This window comes from the organism of the source record quoted next, unplaced genomic scaffold, assembly GCF_019419815.1.
Source record: "Pyrus x bretschneideri cultivar Hongxiangsu unplaced genomic scaffold, Pyrus_bretschneideri_v1 Contig33, whole genome shotgun sequence".
Lineage (NCBI taxonomy): Eukaryota > Viridiplantae > Streptophyta > Magnoliopsida > Rosales > Rosaceae > Pyrus > Pyrus x bretschneideri.
Window position 1 is genome coordinate 5139418 of NW_025999646.1, and position 20661 is coordinate 5160078.

General features: G+C 37.7%; 3 protein-coding genes across 4 annotated transcripts; 1 reads left to right on the forward strand and 2 right to left on the reverse strand.

Moving 5' to 3' along the window:
- Positions 1–11883: 11883 nt before the first annotated feature.
- LOC103963729 (SNF1-related protein kinase regulatory subunit beta-2) lies at positions 11884–15537 on the reverse strand. The gene is given in 5 exon segments (XM_009376583.3): positions 11884–12404; positions 13913–14075; positions 14179–14354; positions 15066–15146; positions 15149–15537. Coding segments are annotated over 5 exon segments (858 nt in total). The 5' UTR covers positions 15260–15537; the 3' UTR covers positions 11884–12077.
- Positions 15538–16508: 971 nt separating this feature from the next.
- On the forward strand, positions 16509–17798 carry LOC103963727 (acyl carrier protein 3, mitochondrial). 2 transcript variants are annotated; one of them, XM_048591155.1, is made up of 4 exons: positions 16580–16664; positions 16896–17023; positions 17132–17340; positions 17442–17798. In XM_048591155.1, the coding sequence occupies exons 3-4, from the start codon at positions 17143–17145 to the stop codon at positions 17622–17624; spliced, it is 381 nt and encodes a 126-aa protein (XP_048447112.1). In that variant the 5' UTR covers positions 16580–16664; positions 16896–17023; positions 17132–17142; the 3' UTR covers positions 17625–17798. The 2 variants fall into 2 exon arrangements, with proteins under 2 accessions (XP_009374856.1, XP_048447112.1); XM_009376581.2 differs by lacking the exon at positions 16896–17023 and having other exon boundaries at positions 16509–16664.
- On the reverse strand, positions 17723–19972 carry LOC103963728. The gene is made up of 2 exons (XM_009376582.3): positions 19583–19972; positions 17723–18387 (listed from the first exon to the last, which is right to left on the reverse strand). The coding sequence occupies exons 1-2, from the start codon at positions 19959–19961 to the stop codon at positions 18053–18055; spliced, it is 714 nt and encodes a 237-aa protein (XP_009374857.2). The 5' UTR covers positions 19962–19972; the 3' UTR covers positions 17723–18052.
- Between the last annotated feature and the right edge of the window lie 689 nt (positions 19973–20661).

The following is a 20661-nucleotide window of genomic DNA, read 5'->3' on the forward strand; positions in this document are numbered from 1 at the left end:
TTTTGTTTGTGAGATGAATGATATTTTCAATAAAGCATCTTTTATCTCTTTAAAAAAAATGTTTTTTAGACAAGAAAGTGGAAGTTTTCATAATTAAATATAAAAAATAAAAAAAAAATTTAGTCCTGGCTAGTCCGGTACTGCACCAAACGTTTCACAATTTTAGTACTACTTAGTCCAAGCCAAGCCAATCCAGCTTAGTCCCTGAAGTTAGTCCAGTCCAAGATAGTCCGGTGCAACAAACGCACCCTAAGTTCCTCGCCAATTCCGCCTCTTTGTTTTCTTAGTCCATTGTTAGATTCCGCCCCTCGTTTTCTCTGCCTGTCCCTTGTTAAATCCCTCTTTTTTTTTTTTTTAGGTAAATTACACTTTACCACTACAAATTTGAACAGATTTGAACAGATTTGAACAAATTTGAGGCCTATTACAAATACAACCTCATACATCATCCGTTACATTTTGACGTGGCAGCCATATTTATGCTAATTTTTTTATTTTTTTTATTTTTATGAATTTAAAATATAATAATTTACTATATTATAAAAAAATAAAAATAAAAATTCCCTGAAACCCATTCCCCTTCCCATGTTGCTGCTATCTCTTCTCTCCGATGGCCTCTTCTCTTCCTTTCCATCACCCCTCGAATCCACAAGTCCCCATCTCTCTCTCTCTCTCTCTCTCTCTCTCTCTCTCTCTCTCTCTCTCTCTCTCTCTCTTATTTTTCAAAATTTTCTATGTTAATAATTTTGACGTATATGTGAAGAAGTAGTTTAGAGGTTCCAACAATGTGTGCTCCCCAAAACCCAGAAAATATTTCCCCACAAAAGACACAGAAAAAGGCGTTCGCTTTCAACCCATCAAAGCAAAAGCAACCACGGAGGCTCCTCCATTTTCTCTCTTTCAGCCTCCCAAAGATGAGGACTCTCCCTCTGAGGTAATCTACCCATTCTCCCACTACTTTATGTTCCAGTGCTTTATGTTCATAAGAATCAGAACAGCATAATAAAAAATAAAAATAATAAAAACCTGAAACCCATCACTTTTCCCTCTTCACCTTCGACAACATACTGCAGCCACCACAAAGCCTCTAGCTTCAGCAATCCCCGAGTTCAACAACACATTAAAGCCCCATGAAGCCCCGAAACCAACGACTTTGCTGTAGCCCCGTGCTTTTCTTCTGCAATCCGAGATGAACACGACCTTTGCGGTTTTTGGATCTGAAGTCACCAGCGAGAAAACTTTCGTTGTTCACCAGCCGAAGATGAACACAAACCCATAAACCCAGAAAAAGCAATTGTTCTTATGTTAGGAACATCCCAGAAATTTTCCAAAGGAGATTTCAAAAAATGTAACCTTTTTACTTTTTTGATTAGGGTTGAGTGCAGGTTAATAATTTGTGAACTTGTATATTGTATTGATAATCATATTGTCACACAAGGCAGGACTTTTATACAAAGCTGATAAGCTATTCTAAGTAAACAGAACCTATAATCAAGCTAATTATATTTACATCCTACAATCACTCTATCACAAGAGTTGACAATTCCAGAAGCTATAATCACTCTCAATCAGATCACGTGATTTTCTTTCCTTTAACACTCCCCTTCAAGTTGGAGTGTGAATGTCAATCACACCCAACTTGCCTAGATGTGCGGAAAATAGGTGCACATAATGGCTTGGTAAACAAGTCTGCAACCTGCTCCCTTGTCCTAACATAGGAAGTTTTGATTTCTCCTTTTTGAACTTGCTCTCGGACTGTGTGGCAATCGATCTCGATATGCTTTGTACGTTCATGATACACTGGATTTGCGGCTATGTGTAAGGCGGCTTGGTTCTCACAAAATAATCTTGCCGGCTGAGGATGGTTAACACGCAAATCTTCGAATAAATATCTCAACCAACTTAATTCACAAGTGGCTGCAGCCATGGACCGATACTCCGCTTCTGCGGATGAACGGGCTACTGTAACTTGTTTCTTGCTTTTCCAAGACACTAGTGACTTTCTAAGAAAAATATAGTAACCAGTCACTGATCAACGTGTAATGAGGCAACGAGCCCAATCTGCGTCACAGTAACCAGTTAAATGTAATTCACTTTGGGAATAAAACATTAAACCTTGCCCAGGAGCTCCTTTGAGGTATCGAAGAAGTCGATACGCAGCATCAAGATGGTGTTGTTGTGGATTTTGCATAAACTGACTCAATGTGTTGACAATGTATGCTATTTCCGGTCTTGTGATGGTCAAATAAATCAATTTTCCAATTAAGCGCCTATACCTTGCAGGTTCATGAAGTGAAGTGCTTCCTGCGGGTGTAAGCACCAAATCGGCCTCCATTGGAACTTTCATAAGTTTAGCACCAAGTAAACCAGGCTCTTCCAATATGTCCAGTGTATATTTTCATTGGCATATTGTGACTCCAGCTTTCGAACGTGTGACCTCAACTCCAAGGAAATATTTCAAAAGTCCAAGATCTTTAATTCGAAATCGACTGCTAAGGAAAGCCTTTAGGTTCTTGATTTCTGTCTCTTTGTTGCCTGTAATCACCATATCATCAACATATAACAATACAATAATGAGCGAAGTACCCTTGACTTGAGTGAACAGAGAGTAATCTGCCTTAGATTGGCAGAAACCAATGTCACAGATTGCCAAAGAAAATTCTTGAAACCAACTTCTGGACGCCTGTTTAAGACCATACAAAAATTTGTGGAGTCGACACACAACATTCTCCCCCTGTCGATGACAACCCAGAGGAGGCAACATGTATACCTCTTCTTGAAGTGTGCCATGAAGAAAGGCGTTTTTTACGTCCATTTGATGTAAGGGCCAATTGCGGACAGCAGCCACAGTTAATAAGCAACGCACGGTAATGAGTTTGGCCACTGGTGCTGAAGGTCTCTTTGTAGTCGATACCTTCATGTTGGGTGAAGCCTTTGGCCACGAAACGCGCTTTGTAGCGTTCAAGAGTCCCGTCGGAGTGGTACTTGAGCTTGAAAACCCATTTGCAACTAATGGGTCGTTGTCCGGGTGGTAGTGGAACAAAACTCCATGTTTTGTTGTCTTCGAAAGCTGTGAGTTCGGCTTGCATTGTCGTAACCCAGTAGAGATTCTGATAAGCCTGTTCATAGGTAGCAGGCCCCACCAAGTGTGAAATATGAGAAACAAAGCGTTGATACGCAAGAGACAAGCAGGAATAGGAAACATACTGATGTAGTGGATATCTCGTGCTGGACATAGATTGCGAGATGAGAGCCGTGGGTGTGAGCAAGGTTGAATGATGAGCCACATAGTCCTTGAAATGAGCAGGGGGTTTGGTGGGATGAGTAGAGTGACGAGGGGATGCGGATAGGGAAGGTTCAGGCGGTGTGTGACTGTCGGTGGTGGCAGGTAGGAATGGGAAGGCTCAAGTTAAGTGAGGAAGGCTCGAGTGTGGTGGAGATCATGGGTGGTGGAAGTGGTGAGGAAGTCGCAAGGTTGGTCTGGGAAATAGGAACCTGATTGGGTGGTGAATCAAGCACCGTGGGAATTGAGTCAAAAGTGGAGGTGATGTGGGTATTGGTATTTGTGCTGTGTGTTGGGTGGATAATGGGAGTAACAGGAATGTCATTTTGGTCAATGGTGGGTAAGGTTGTGTAAGGAAATATATGTTCATGAAAGATGACATCTTGTGAGGTGAAGATTTTGTGTGTGACAAGATCATATACCTTATAACCTTTTTGGCCAAATGGATAACCAAGGAAAATACAACGACGAGCACAGACGCCAAACTTAGTGATGGGTGTGAGATTGGTGGCATAACTAAGGCATCCAAAAACCCGTAAGTGGGTATAAGTAGGTGGTGCGTTGTGCAAAAGTTCGTACGGAGACTTATGGGAGAGCAAGGGTGTAGGTAAACGATTTATGAGATAACAAGCAGTTTGGATACTTTCCCCCCAAAATTTTAAAGGTAAGTTGGCTTGAAATCTAAGAGCACGACCAATATTTAAAAGGTGCCTATGTTTACGTTTAACTATCCCATTTTGTTGTGATGTGTAAGGACAAGAATGTTGGAAGGAGGTGCCACACGAGTCTAGGTAAGGACGCATGGAAAGAAATTCACTTCCATTATCCGTATGAAGGGCTTTAATGGTACATTGAAATTGGGTTTTGACCCAAGAGAAAAAAGGACTTTAATAATGTTTGGGTGTCGGATTTGAAATTCATAAGATATACCCAAGTAAAACGAGTGAAATCATCCACAATAGTGAGAAAATATCATGCCCCAGAGTGTGTTTGGTGTCTGTGAGGGCCCCAAATGTCGTAATGAATTAAATCAAATGGTGCAGAAGTTTTAATTTCACTATTATGAAAAGGGTAAACGAGTTTGCTTTGCTGAGGGGCAAACTTCACAAATGTGTTTGGAATCAAACATTATTTCAGTATTATTCTTGGCCAATGAAAGTAAAGGTGTGGATGATGGGTGCCCAAGGCGCCGATGCCACAGGTTGGTGGTATGATGAATGTGGTTGGCAAGGTAAGGATTTTGTTTCGATGTAAGGTAGTAGAGCCCATCAAAATGCTTACCCAGGCCAATCACCCTCTTCGTATCCATGTCCTGCACAACACAAAAATAAGGATAGAACATCACTATACATCGCAAAGCTTTTGTCAATTTACTAACAGACAACAAATTGACGTGGAACTTTGGTACATAAAGAACTTTATCAAGAGATAACTCATGTGACAATTTTATAGAACCAATCTTTTTTATTTCCGCTTGTCCCCCATTTGGTAAGCCAACATAGTCATGCTGAGCATCCATGATATTGTGTGTTGGTGGTGAATGAGATATATGATCAGCTGCTCCGCTATCAACAATCCAATATAGAGTCGAATGTGGGTTTGTTTGTGCTATATTGCATTTAGGCGAGAAAATACCTGTTGCATTTGCAAGTGGCTGTCCATTACAATTACGGAGCATGGCGATGATTTGATTATATTCCTCGGTAATGAATGTAGGACCATCAGAAGCTTTGGTCTTGGTGGTTGTTGCAGGATTGATAACCTCGGCATTGTTGGCTGCTCTCTTATTCTTGGGCTTCACATTTTTTCCATGCCATTTGTGTCCTTCTGAGAACCCAATAATGTAATAGCAATGATCCACCAAGTGTCCATCTCCATCGCAGTAAGTACATTTGAGTGACTTACGTGAAAACGTGTTGGAAGTCTTGCTATGAGATGACGACGCATCGGTTCGCTGAACCTGCATCGCATGGGAGTTTGTCCCCATATCACGGCGACTGGCCACATCCATCTGTCGTTCATGTTGGAGAATGAGGTCATGGACTCGGCGTGTATCAGGTAATGGGCTCATCATCAGAATTGAGCCTCGTACAGTTGCATATGAGTCATTTAATCCCATCGGAAATTGCATAACTCTCTCTTTTTCTTCCCGTTCAGCAAGTCCTTTCAAGCCTGTGCAAGTGCAATCGAATGGGTCATGATAGGACGCTAACTCGTCCCATAAAGCTTTCATCTTCGTGTAATAAGTAGAAACGGAGAGCTGCCCTTGACGATTCTCGACAATTTCTTGTTGAATCTGGTAGATCCTCGAGTCACTACTTTGGGAGAATCTATCTCTGAGGTCGTTCCAAACTGCGGTAGCAGTTTCAATGTACATGATGCTGCCGGCTATGTCGAAGTGGACTGAATTCACAATCCACAATGTAACCATGTCATTGCATCTTTTCCAAGCTGTATACTTTGCGTCCAGGGGTGATGGAGCCTTGATGGTTCCATCAATGAACCCAATCTTGTTCTTTGCGCTGAGACCCATGTGCATGGCACGGCTCTATTGCCCATAGTTGTTTCCATCAAGAGTTTTGGAAACCAGAACAAGTCCAGTGTGATCTAAAGGATGTATGGTGTACAAGTCTGAGAACTCCATGAGATTTTCATCTGGTTTCTTGTTTTCAGGTTTGGTTGGTTCTGTCATGGTATTGTCAATGATATTTGTGGGAGAGCTGTAAAGATTATGGAAAGGCTATGGTGGTTATGGTATTTGTGGTGGCGGAAGCGTGAAAAAGTCACCAGGATTGGTGCTCTGATGCCATAATAATTTGTGAACTTGTATATTGTATTGATAATCATATTGGCACACAAGGCAGAACCTTTATACAAAGTTGATAAGCTATTCTAAGTAAACAAAACCTATAATCAAGCTAATTATATTTACATCCTACAATCACTCTATCACAAGAGTTGACAATTCCAGAAGCTATAATCACTCTCAATCAGATCACGTGATTTTCTTTCCTTTAACACAAGTTGATCTGGGAAGAGAAAAGGGAGGGGAGGTGAAGAGAGTGAAGGAGATGGAGACGTGGGTCGGGGAGGTGAAGAGGGAAGAGTGGATCGGAGAAGACATAGGATTTAGGGTTTAGGTTGCGGGTTGCGGGGAAGGGAAGGGGATTGGATTTTAGGTTTTTTTATTTTTATTTTTAATTGAGTAAATTATTATATTTTAAATTCAAAAAAAAAAATTTGCCACATGGCACAAATTGACGTCAGCTCTCAACGGATTAATGAATGGAAAATGTAACGAATATATTATATTAAAATAAAATAGTATTTGAAGTATGAAAATGAAATATTTTGAATATGTTGTATAAGATTATAATAGATCTCAAACATGAGGTTGTAAAGTGTAATTTATCTTCTTCTTTACTTTTGTTTTCTTTGTTTGCAGGAGAATGGGTCTGCTTTTGGACCGGGCTGGGCTCAGAGGGGGCTTGTTTCTGGAATTGGCCAACCCCAAAGATATCAAACGTCCAATGAAACCTACATGGTAGATTTGTAATCATCTAAACACCAACTAGATTAGCAAAGTCGATTATATAAAATGTGAAAGAGAAAGAAAAAAATTGTTTCTGGAATTGGCCAGCCCCAAAATATCAAACATTTAATGGAAACCTACATGGTAGATTCGTAATCATCTAAACACCTATAGATTAGCAAATTCGATTATATAAAATGTGAAAGAAAAAGAAAAAAATTGTTTATGGAATTGGCCAGCCCTAAAATAGCAAATATTAGATTCGTAATCATCTAAACACCAAATAGATTAGCAGAGCCGATTATATAAAATGTGAAAAGAGAAGATTAGCAAAATCGATTATATAAAATGTGAAAGAGAAGAAGAAAGAAAAGAGAATAACATAAGTAAAACACATAAAACGCATATACCACATATACCTATAAACAAATCCAAATAGTTTTGGATCTAATTGAAGGATTGAACAAATCCAAATAATTCTGGATCTAATTGAAGGATTGAAAAAGCCATATACCTAAAAACAAATCCAAATAATTTTGGATCTAATTGAAGGATTGAAAAAGCAAATGCATACAAATTGAACAAAAAATACATTGAACACCCGTATGAGAGGTGTAGTCATACGCATAAAACACAACTACCTATAAAAAAAATCCAAATAATTTTGGATCTAATTGAAGGATTGAAAAAGCAAATGCATACAAATTGAACAAAAAAAAAAAAAAACATTGAAAAACCGTAACAAATACAAACAGATTAACACAGTCAATTACTTACAATTTGAAAAGAAAAGATAATAAAATTAAATCATGAAATTAGTACTAGCCAAATTTGATACAATAAATTCACATAATTTTGGATTTAATTGAATGATGGATATGGGGTTGAGATCTGAACTGAACCATACATCAGGCGATTTGATAGATGAAAAATTTTAGACCATAGGAAGGAAAGAAAAAAAATTTGAGAGAGAGATTGAGTTTTATGATTGTGAGTTAAAAAAGAATGATTGAGTTTGATGTATGAATGAGAATAGATGTATGGTTTATATGGACAAAAAAAGAAAGAATGAGGTTCTGGATAATGTCATGTGACACAACGTGAATGGTTGAAAATCTTATCGAATTATTGGCTAAACTATTATAAACAGATAGTAACAGATGATGCGTCGAGATTGGTTGAAAATCAAATCGGAAATCTACCCACAAAAGAGTATGTTCGGATAATAACATGTGGCATGATAAGATTGGTTGAAAATCTGATCGAAATCTTGGCTAAATTATTGTAAACAGATACTAACACATGGCGCATTGGAATTGGTTGAAAATTTTATCGAAAATCCATCCACGAAATAATATTTTCGGATAATGATACGTGACCTGACAATATTAGTTAAAAATCATATTTGAAATTAAAACTAATTTTTTATTATTATTATTTTATAAAAAAATTAATAATATTTTAAATGGGCTGGATGCTAGCGTATTTTGTAGGGATGGAGATCGTTTGTGCTAGCGCATTTTTTAAAAGTGGAGATGTATTTGGCCAATTTATTGTTCATAGAGTCTATCATTGTTTACTAAATGAATTAAATAGGCCAAATGCCAGCGTATTTTTTAGGGATGAACTTACCCTAAGAAAGAGAATGGAATCAATAAAGAGAATTTTGAGGCGTGGCTGTTTCTGAACGCAATCTACCCTACCCACACACACCCTAGCCCCTCTTTATAATTTATGAAATTTTAACAAAAAATTCCAGATATTGTTCATTTTAACGAAAAATCATATTTTTACACTAAAAAGTCAATCTTGATACTATTCACTTTACCCTTTATTTTGTCCTTATCGTTAACACTCAAAGTTTTCAAGTCATTTTCATTAGTCTTTCTTATAATTTATACTAGCATATGGGCACACATAAAGTGTGTGAGAAAATTTTTTATTTTTATTTTTGAAATAGAATGAGAGGGGAAGAGAATGATAGAAAATGTGGGGCTAGGAAATTGTTTTTTATTTTTATTTTTAAATTAAATATATGTTAGGATTACACGTAGGTGAGATTTTGAAAAAAAAGTAAAATTTGGTTTTGTAAAATTACATTTCTACTTCATATTTCTTTTTCATGTTTTGTTTTAATTCGAGGATTAAACTAATAATTTCATAGCGTTTTTGTTGACAATGAATGTTTTATTAATTAATAAAAATACAAATATCATTTAGCCTTGGTGGAAGACAGCACATCACCAAATTACACGTTAAACCCAACCACTCCTTCATCTATACCGTCTGTTCCGAGGTCAAATTGGGGGAGAGATCTCCTCCGATCTCTCCTACAAAAGCCACATAATCAATTAATTCGAACTTTTGAAATTTAATTTAACAGTTAAAAATATCATAATTTTAAAGAGATTCAGAGTCATTGAATTAAATTTTAAAGATTCAGATTAATTGATTATGTGACTTTGTTGGGAGAGATCCGGAGCTCTCCCGTCAAATTGGGAATACGGATTGAATCTCCTGCCTTGCATCCAATTGGAACGCGACACGTTTAAGCGCTCAATAAGGAATTTGAACGATAGATTGATGCACGTCATCAGCCTCCCCTCCACGTGTCTTTCAAAGTTCCACAAACTCCCAAAATCTTCTTGTTCCCATTTTACCCTTTCCACACCAAGCCCATAATTTTCACACATTTTTCATTAACTTTTTGTCATTGGTTATTTTCAAATTATTCGATTTGTTAAAATTGAGAATAATATTTAAAAATAAAGTAGCGTGTGAATGCTATCATTTATTTTATCTCTACGTCCAACTAAATAATATTATCCATCAAAATGTTAAACAAGATGAAAAATAAATAAATTAAGATTTGTGTTATACCTTCACGTCCAATCTCGAACTTAATTGAGACGCCAGTAAATATTTCCTTGAGATTGTTGACAACTATTATACCCTTGAGAAGAATAAAAGCCACCATACTTTGTCGGTGCTTGCCCCAAATAAGGGTCCGCTCGATGCCCCCGCCGGATAAACCAAAACCATCTACAACTCCAAATCAGTCATCAAAATAGCCTTTTGTAGTTGCTATTGGAAACCAATTCGGCAATTCGTATAACCCCACTTCACATCAGCCTTTCTTTTCCAATTGATTGGTGTTAGCGTTTAAAATTTAGAGGTCAACAAAAATCAATATAGTCAATCCTTGATGGGCTTGGGAAAAAGTTTAAATGATGGACAATAAGGTTTATTGACCAACTAAGTCTAAGTTTGTTTATTGATCAACTAAATAACGTTTAGCTTGGCTTTTGGAATTAGACCAGCAATACAATATTCCCCACACATGCTGATCACGGTCTCCGTCCTCATGCATCAAACTTCATCTATATATGCTTATTCATTCCATGCATGATTCCCCATCCAAGTGTGTGTTTACGGTGAATGTCATCTTTTAGCGCAGGGATCTGAGTACTTATTAAGACTTCTTTATTTCACTAATGACTTTCAGAGTAATGATATACTTACCATTTATTTGTACTTTCATTTAGACAATCTGTCTAATAGAGGTATGGTCTGTCAACGCATGTGGATCCTATATCTGCTAACAAAATTGTACAAAAAGTTGATAAGAGTAGCATTTTTGAGACTTTTAACTTCGAACTTGACTCTCTTTTTTCAAAATTTATCCTTGCGTATGTGTTTTTAGTTTTGGTATGAGCATGCATGCAATTGAAAGTAGTCTTATAGGAAACGGAAAAGGATCCTCGCTGGATCCTTTTCCTAGAGATTCTAGGGATCCCATGATCGTGACCATTCATCATACGGTTAGTTTTCGTTAGGTATTATTTATATTTAATTTTGAATTTGAATTTTAAAATGATTTCTAACCGTACGATGCACGATAAACGGTCACAATCACGAGATCCTTAAAATTCCTAAGAAAACAATCCGGCAGGGATCTTTTTCCACAGAAAACCTTGCTTTGCCTTCAAATTAATTATTTTCATTCGCGATGAAATTTTTGTCAGACAACATTGACATAAGGCAAAAGTAATCATGATACTGCAGACATCAAATTTTCGAGCTTCGCAAACAAATTAAATTTTTTATTCACAAGGGGCTTACGTTGCATACATCACGGTTCCTATTAAATTGCACGTTCCTATTAAATTGCACACATAGTGTGCGACTCTCAAAGTCTGACGAGTTATCAAGAATGACACATGTTGATATCTGGCAAACAAATCATAATTAAGTACAAACGGGACAAAATAACCCTAATTTGATCAAATTAATTCTAGGCAAAGAATAAACCAAATCCAATTTTTTGCGTATAAATACTAGGCACTCATTCATAAGTGAAGGAGGGGAAAGGAAGCAAGTCCACACACATACATCCTCACACTCAGACGCTCAAACTCCCAAACGCTCAAGAGACTCAGAAAGCTCTCTGCATTTGTCACCATACTTGCGAAGAACCATCAAGCACCACTACACATGCCGGTTCCTCTATCGCTACAAGCCAAACTCTTGCGGCTTTCATTGGTTCAGAACACTCATAAAGCTCTCTGCATTCCTCGCCATACCCATGAAAAACCATCAAACACCACTACATGTGCCGGGTCATCCATCACAACAAGCTAAATCCTTGCATCATTCGTAGGTTCGAGATCAAGTCACTGCGACCATTGGATCAACATCTCTACCCATACAACCCCAGATCAAATTAGAGTATTGAAAAATTGTATCGCATATTGCAAACCTAAACTTTCAGTAATACAAAATTTATTTTGTCACGTATTCTTTTTTTATTTGTTGCATAAATTTGTGTTTACAAATACATTGATCTTTCCACATGTTGTGAGCAAAAGTTTGTTATATTGGCAGCAAATGAATTAGACACAGAAAATTTATCCCTTCGACCTTGGCAGGTTTGGGAAATGGGGATCAGACAAATTAGAGAAAATGCAGATAGGGCGACAACAGTTGTCAACAAAGTTCATTCTTTCACCTTTTTTTCTTGTACAACAACTGAAGAGAAACAAACAGCCAATAAGTGCAAGTGCAAGAATGCAAAAGCGGATGGATCAATGGTCATTAAGCAATGGAATGGTGTGAAAATACAATCTTTAAGTTTCACCTGACAAATCCTTCCTGAACATAAACCGACGCCATGGAAATGGCATTTGACTTTGAAATTGATATAAAACTAACTACATAATGGGAACCGTGGAGTCCAGACAGACACTTTGTGTGTGTGTTTTCTTATCTCTGCAAAGACTTGTAGAGAACCACTGTAACATACTTCGCTATAAACCTCTCTGTTGTCCCGAGTGCCACCACAGATGGACCACTCTTCCCTCTCTGCATGTACAGATGATTGAGTACCACATGTTGAGGTCTCGACAAAGGAGGCGGCATCTCCATGTAAGATGAAGGTGCATTCAGCAGTGTCATTTGTAGGTGTGGAGGAACCAATGGGGGCTCCTTCGCGAAATCTTCAGATCCAAGCTGCAGGTTGTTATAACTTGAGTCTGGCGACTGGGGAGGTTCAAAACCAGAAATGCTTCCGATGTCTTCTGGGACGTAATCCTGCAGAAGAATCCAACAATATCAATCAGCTTATAGGACTCACACATCCAAGCCCAGTTTTCAAACAATTCTATACGCTCGTACTTAAAACCAAAGGTCAAGACCCAGGCAACCCAGAAAATACGACGCATTCTGTTGCATGTTACATGTATCCATTATGCCACTATAGAGAATTACAACTGACGGCACTAATTTAGAAAAATATATAAGAAAAGTTTAACACAACCTATTGATTAAAAATCCTCATACAAATGTGCAATTTCAATAATCTCTCATACACACACATACGAAAAAAAGTGCTAAATTTACATCAACTGAAATGTCATTTTAGTCTGATCCATAAACTCACGCTCTTTTCCAACATTAAAACAATAACAAAATTATCATTTAGAGCACTTCGTTTTTAATCGCGGCATATAAATTTCTAATCGTCCCCAAGTTTAACTCAAAGTAGAGAGGTGCACAGAAAGAAGTTTTAATCAGCTGTAATTTGATCCTTCTCTTATTAGTACTATATACAATAACTTTAATTGCCCACTCTCTATGTAATATCCAAACCAACACATGAAAGAAGGGGATCGTTACAGCTCACTGGAAAAGACAAAGGCTACCTGAACAGGACCTTATGAAATATCATTTAGTCTTTCAACAGAGACCTAGTCTTCCCCATCTCGATTAGGGTTGAATATAGGTTTCAGGAGGCTTTCACAATTTGGTAGGAGTCATACTAGATATAGGGAATCCCTGGTTTTTGTCTTGTATCAACGTGTTTCAAGTTAGAGGCTGACCTTAAGTCCAACCTGATCTACTTAATTGGGCTCAATGCAAATTTCTCTTTTGCAGACAGCTTTGCACGGGCTTAAAAACAGAAATTTAGATAGAGAGCTTTATGAACAGAAATTAGATATGCAATGGAGGTGAAAAAGCAGTCTACCTAAAATGTAAACATGAATTTAACAGCTAAGCATGGTGAAGGTATTAAATACAGACGCTTTCAAAACACATATATAACAACACAATATTGTTACTGAAGAAATTAGACTCTAATGACAGGACAACTTGAATGGTACGTATAAAAGGAAAGCTTATATGTATGCACTATGGACTATTGAATATGAAATATCGGTTGCATGAATACGAGAAATATCATCAACACAATATAACTGTTATTCCCTAGTCCACACAATCGACTATCATCATTGAATAGTTAATGGAAATCAAAATCATGAAAAAGTAGGACTTACATAAACAGAATTAAGTTCAGACTGGAACAAAAAGCATAAACAGTATTAAGCTAAAAAAGGATATCCAAATGCTTTAACAAATTCAGATGAATACAGTTCCTGAATGATGATATTATAATAAACACCAAACAATCCCTTGTTCAATCCTAAAAGAAGGTTATACTACTTTCAGGTTGGGATTATAAACAGTTATGAGCTGCTGTAATGGGATTGTCACACTCATTCAAAACATGTATCAACCTAAGAAGAGATGACAATCATTACCTGCAAGTCCAAAAGGTTGTAAGAATTGCCAGCATCATCTTGGGTCAAGGGCAAGTCAGGAGAACATCTCCACTTCCCATCAACAATAAACCTATATTGGTAAACACCGGATGGCAGTACCTTCATAATAGTGAAGTCCTTCCCTGATCTCTGCAAGGCCAATCTGAAAAACAGGATAGAATAAAGAACTTAGGCAAGAGTTCACATAGTGCAAACTATATTCATAATCTAGAATACTTATTATTCTTTCTTTTATTTTCAGGAACCTTGTCTTCCAATTATCCCATGATCCCTCCACAGCTACATCCTTCCCACCATAGCTCCATGTAATCATAGTTGGAATTCCTTGCTCACAGCACATGTCTTCAAACCCTGACGTTTGCATCCACGAGCTGTTTGGAATTTGTATCTCATCTGGTCTTTGTAAGGGGACGACAGGGACCTGGAAAAAGAAGATGATAATAATAATTGAACAAGAGGAAGAAACTTATGGATCGCCGTAGATCAACAAATAAGAAAATACATCAGCTTGGGTAACTGGCAAGGCTACAAGCAAGGAAAACGTTTTCAGGGAGTTGACCGAGCTTATCATATATACTTGAGCAGAAGGCAGATTACCAATGGGTTGGTGCACAATGGTATTTCTAAAGGATCTTAGCATTAAAACTTTAAGTGTTTGTATTGCACCAAGAGACAGATTCATGTAAACCTGATATCCCAATTTCAGAATTGGAGGAGGAGGAGGAAGGATGTCGGAATCAAAGTTTACTACTTGGTTTCGCTCAATGTCTCCCAACGATTGACCACTCATTTTTCAGTTTCTGCCCCTACAACGCTCCGAAATTCAGACCCTCAAGGAGAACCACAAGTCAAATCTCTGTTTTTGGTAATACAATGATCCAAAATACAGACTAGAAATTGTACGATTTGGCCGCCTCTCAGCAAGATATCAATAAAAAGGAAAGAACAATTGCACAGCATAATTCACACAAGCAATTCTAAGCTGAATCATAAAGGCCCCCAATTCTACGAAAAAAGCAATTCGATGGCAGTTGGGTAAAATCTGAATCTCCGTGGAAAAATTAAGAAAAGCAAAAAACCTTGAAAACAAGTGACATGAGGAAACAGATGAGGAGAGAAAAAAGGAACTGACTTGGGGAGTGAACATCAAAGGGGAGTGAGTGGCCCTAGGGCTATGAGGAGGCGATTGACCCATCAACTCAGCGGACCCATCAACAAGACGGGCGCCGTGGGCAGGGCCCTCCTGCAAGCTGCGGCGGCACCGCTATCTTCCTCGGCCGCTGAGGGGCTTCCATCCTCATCTTCTCTCCCATTCACATTCCCCATCCCGATTGCTTGGATATGACCTCCGCTAGCAACAAGCACCAACCGACGAGAACGAAATTACTGATGCATAATAATACCCACTTTGCAGAATTGGAATCCAATCTCATATGATGAAACCTTAAATCCCACAAAGCTCACAAATTTGATTGATTGGGCGTCAAAACTCTAAAAAAGAGCCCCACAAAGACAACCCCGTTTTTATATATAATATAGGGAGAGAACGAGAGAGAAGGAAGGGGAAGGGAAGAGAGGAGAAAGAGGGGGGAGAGAGAGAGAGAGAGAGATTATTAAATTATTAGATTATCAGCAACAAACACAAAGGGAAGGGTGGGGCAGGGCGGGCAGATGGAAAAGAAGAAAAGTGAAAAAACGAAGGGAATGGAAATTAATTGATTGATGAGTAATGGTAATGGTAAAGGTAAATTGGTATAATGAAAGAAGCAGTAATAATCTCCGATGAGTTTGGAAGATGGAATGCTACTCCAATCATGTTGTTGGTTTAATGAGGGAAATGTTTTTCACGTCATCATATATATTTTTACAAACTCCTTTTAATAAGGAACAAATCAATTTATTAGATTGTTAATGCTCATTAAGATTTATTTAGTTGATTTTTTCCCTTATGCCATATTATCATGGTCATTCTCCTCTTTGTATTATGCTTATATCAAATTAAATAGATTTTAACGGTTATACATTAACAACTTAATGAGTTCCTTTATCACTTTTACATTCTTTTACCTTTAATCTAAGTCTTTCTCTCCCTCCCAAAACTCACTTCCCACAACACTTTGAGTTGACGACACTCTTTAATCATCAAACCGTTTTATAAAATCAACAAATAATTTTGTTTTGGTTTTCATTTTGGGTTTTTTTTTTTTTTTTTTGGGGTAAAGTGGGTTTCTTTCCTTTGAGTTTGGGGAATGGACTTTTCTCTTCCATTAGATTAAAATTACCAATGCATATATGTAGAAATAAAATTGTTGCTCAGAAGTAAAAACAAAAAGGACGCAAATGTGAATAAAATCACTTGATTAGGATAACATAATCATTCACTTTCACTTTGAGTTTGAATATCGTTGATCAGAATAATTTTGAATATTACCTCTTGAAAGTTAAAGAACGAATGTAGAGTTCGTGTCTTAGTAGAAAAAAAATAGAAGCGAGAGAGAGCGTGTTGGGCTGGGTTAGGTTGGGCTTTTTGACATAGATTAACCAGGCTCCAAAGGGTCACATAGGATAGGTCCAATCGCCGCCGGTGGGCCTATCTCGTCGTCCCCTAATTTCTAGACAAGAGGCCTCCACCTCGTAAAGCAACCTGAAAATCGGGAAAAGTGGCGTGCGATCTCCGAACAAACCGATAGCGAACTAGAGCGGCAGCCTCGCGAGTCTGCTTTGTTTCATCGTATGTTCTGTCCCTTCTCCACTTCAATTCACTGTTTATGCTTTTTCTTGTTTTATTCTCTGGATTTTGATTGCTGGTTATGGTTCAAATCATTTGCTGGGTTTAAAATTGAAATGCTGTTGGGCTTTGTCGTCCCCATACTCTTCCGTTTTCTTTGATAAAAGCAGTCTACTTTTAACTAATCAAGTTCTAGGAAGGATTAATAATGCAAAGTAGCGTTTGGATTTGTAGAAAAACATCAGGCGGATTTGAGTTATTGTTCAAAATCCTGCAATTAAAGTTTCATAGCCCAGATGTACTTTCTCAGAGAAAGAAATCTAAAGCTAGAAGCTTGTAGCTTAAGAGTATTTGTTCTGCTCGTAGGTCCCGAGTTCGATTCTCCCACCCCTAATTCTACATTCCTTAATCCTTACATGTTGATGTCTCAAATTGTCACAATCTTGATGCTTTCTGCATTTCAATTTCAGATCTTTCCAACATGCAAAGCATTAGGAATTCCATCTTGTGGCATGTGAGGGTAGGGAGTTCAGCCGACAAATGTTTGCCCACCGAGAGAGGACATTTGATCAAATCTCTGAGCCGCCACATGTGTGCAGCAGCAGGTGCCGGCGCTGATCAAATAAAGGACCGAGTTATTAAATTGGTGAAGAAATTTGACAAAATTGATGCATCTAAGGTAGTCATCTTATTTCATTCCTACTGTTTATGTTCAATTGGTTTCTCTGTCATTAGAGGACATCATGTTAAGTGGTTATTAGATTTGATCCCTCTCTACAGGTTACTGAAACAGCTGATTTCCAAAAGGACTTAAGCCTGGATAGTTTAGACAGGGTGGAGCTCGTAATGGCGTTTGAGGAAGAATTCTCCATTGAAATCCCTGAAGAGAAAGCCGATAAGTTGACCTGCTGTGCTGATGTTGCAAGATACATTACTTCTGGAGCTGAGCAGAAGTGTGTTTAGTCCTGCCTAATTCCCATTTAGGACATGATTTCTGTATTCAAAATGTCTTTTGGGATTTTCACATGACATTAATTAGCCTTATTTTAAAGCTATAAAAATGTAGGTAAAACCTTGAGACTGATTAAGATCACACCTCTCAATTCGCATATCTTATATCATATGATATTCATCTCCCGAAGCATTTACATACATGATATATGTCATTATGCTAATACTGCACATCCGATGAGTAGAATTGGTTCAAACCCCTGCATCTCAGTGTTGCTATACTTCCTCTTTTTGTTATTTTTAAGTGGATGAATCTGTCTTCGCACTTTTCCTATAAACGTATATACATATCAGTATGATGAGTTCAAACCCTTCCATCTCAATGCCGTGACTGCAGCGCCATCCAGGATCCCAGTCTAATATGCAATGGATCTGTATGATCATATCTGATTGTTGCTTGCTTCCTCAACGCATGCTTGTGAAGGTTTAGAGGTCAAATGCTGGAACCTTATCCTTCCGGCGGTGTAGGTTCGGATGCCATTACCAACCGACGATAGTTTGAGTCCCTTGTGCCTCCTGACAGAAGCTGGTCGGCATTGTGCGTTCTTTGGTATCCCAAGTACTCTAACACAACATGTTTTGTCCAAGTTGGGAATTGCATGTAGATTGGAAGGAAGATCAATCATGAACTCCCCGAATTCATCTGTGACGCTTTGTGCCAAACTGGATTTTCTTCTTCTCCCACTAACACGGCAATTGACAGACACCAAAGCACCTGTAGATTTTGACCAATGATTTTGCAGTTAATAGGAAAAGGAATATTAGAATTAATTGAAATTGTAAATTAAATTATCATAACATGACTTAATTACATCATTCTATCTCATTGAGCCAAGGATAGCGCTTTCACTTTTTTTTTTTTTTTTTTGAGCTGAATGGTTGTTTTCGATACAATTATATCCCCGAATTAAAAAAATACCATAAAATGTGTAAAGCAACGTTTTTGCTTTTCATCTAAGTCAAATAAAGTTTAGATTAATTAGCGTTATAAAGTTAATCGTGAATTTCTTTCTGTAAGGTCCATATATAGTTGTTGGATGACAGTATATTGTACTGGCATAATTTGTATAAGTGTGTGTGTGTGTGTGTGTGTGTATATATTATAGGGTATTTTCGGAAAGCTCGAATGAATATTTGTCCCTAGAGAAATCCATTAACTATGTTATATGTCCAAATCAATTAGGAGAAGGAGAGGATTTTCACTAGCCCAACGTGAACATCAAAATGTCAGGTGATTGCTTTAAAGAGCAGTTATTCGCAGGGGAGAGAGACAGAGAAAGAGAGAGAGAGAGACACAGTGTGTGTGTATATTGAGAAAGTCTTCATCAAAACATAACGAAGGTGGTGGCTACATATATAATATCGTGTTTGATGGGAAGAACTCTTGGGAGACCTCTTAATTCAAATTTTAGTTTCATAATCCTATCCTATATCAAGTTGAACTCAGATCGATTTCAGTTCAAACCCGCCAGATTTTACCATAAACTTTTTCCTGTAACTCATTCTTAATTCATAATCCTAAAGTTTAAACTCACAAACATACAAATTATTGACACGCTGAACTTGGATTCCTCGGCTTATGTGATTAATCTAAGATTATGAACTAATAAGGATATATCTAAGAGAAAATTAAAGGACGAAAAGGGAGCTGTACTCGCTAGTCTAAATTGTTGCCATGTATATAGCTGGTGATATATAATGAGTGTATGAAGTTTAACAATAAACAGTTAATATTTGTCACACAATGGAAGAGACAAAAACAACAGCACGTGAGCACGTACGCAATTAGCTGCATGACGTAGGAAATTAATCTATATATGCTGGAAACATTTATATTTAGATTCGTATGTAGATATATAGACCTATCAGGATTGTTAAGCATGATTCAAGTATATAATTAAGATACAAACCTGATAGAGGCCATGCATGACGATGAAGCTGATGATCACGATCAGTTTGATCAGAATGCAAACTATTCAAATTATTACGATTAATACAAGCCTGCTCGCAATGGACTGAGCCTGTAATAAGGACGGTGGAAAGCTTTTCTTCTCCATATCCAGCAACCTGCATCATATCTTCTTGGCTGGACATGAGCTGCTCTAACAGGTCGTTATTCATTTCATCACTAATATCCTCCATCGCGGTTGAAATTGATCGCGTTATGAGGCTGCTGCCGATGATCAACAAGTTGAATAAAATGATGTAGCTCATCTTGACAAGCTTGTTGCAGCCGCAAATATTGTAGTGGCTCATCTTCTTTGTGTTTCCTTTACGTGAGTTGATCATCAGCCCTCCTCCCTTGGTTTTGGTTTTATAGATAGCTAATGCCCTCGCCCACATAATGCCCTCAATAACTGGTTTATATTACGTACCTTCGCAGTCCTTGTCTCCTACCTACATCCTGATAGAGTTACCCTTTTGCCCTCTAAATAGGCAGATCTCTATGCATGCATATTGCATCAACCTCGTGGATAGCATACCAACACCCAAAAAGGTTGTGGTTTTTGGTCATTTGAGTAATGAAGTTACTGCCACCCAAACAGAACAAAAGGTTATTCAAAGCAAGACGAAATGGAGGGTATATCTGTCTTAACGACCTTACATACATAATACATGAAAGGTTAAGGTGTAGAAGGGCAGAAGAAGTAGGAGAGGTGGACGGGAAGTTAATTTGTTGGTTGGTAGCCTACCCTTATCTTCTACGTATTCTTTTGTTAATCAGATTTTAAGCACAAAACAAAATCCATTTACTAAGATTAATTTAATTAATTAAGCAACACACACGTACGTCTCAGCAGTCATCAACTTGGAAGTAAGGCAAACTCCTGAAAATGATCAAAAGGTTGGGGAACTTTAACCTAAGTTTAATCGATCGGAGAAATCTTAGATCCAATACATAAACTTGTATTCGTTTTAGCAAACTAAGAAAATTAAATAAATGAAAACAAATTTTCTGTTTGGGTGGGTGATCATTATACTTACTTTG

What these genes read in the sequence shown, in the direction of transcription:
- LOC103963727 (XM_009376581.2), top strand. Translation starts at nt 17,143, where the DNA reads ATGCAAAGCATTAGGAATTCCATCTTGTGGCATGTGAGGGTAGGGAGT. An exon ending in ACAAAATTGATGCATCTAAG is followed by an intron (nt 17,341 to 17,441) that starts GTAGTCATCTTA and finishes CCCTCTCTACAG; the next exon opens with GTTACTGAAACAGCTGATTT.
- LOC103963728 (XM_009376582.3), bottom strand. Translation starts at nt 19,961, where the DNA reads ATGATCAACTCACGTAAAGGAAACACAAAGAAGATGAGCCACTACAAT. An exon ending in TCATGCATGGCCTCTATCAG is followed by an intron (nt 18,388 to 19,582) that starts GTTTGTATCTTA and finishes CAAAATCTACAG; the next exon opens with GTGCTTTGGTGTCTGTCAAT.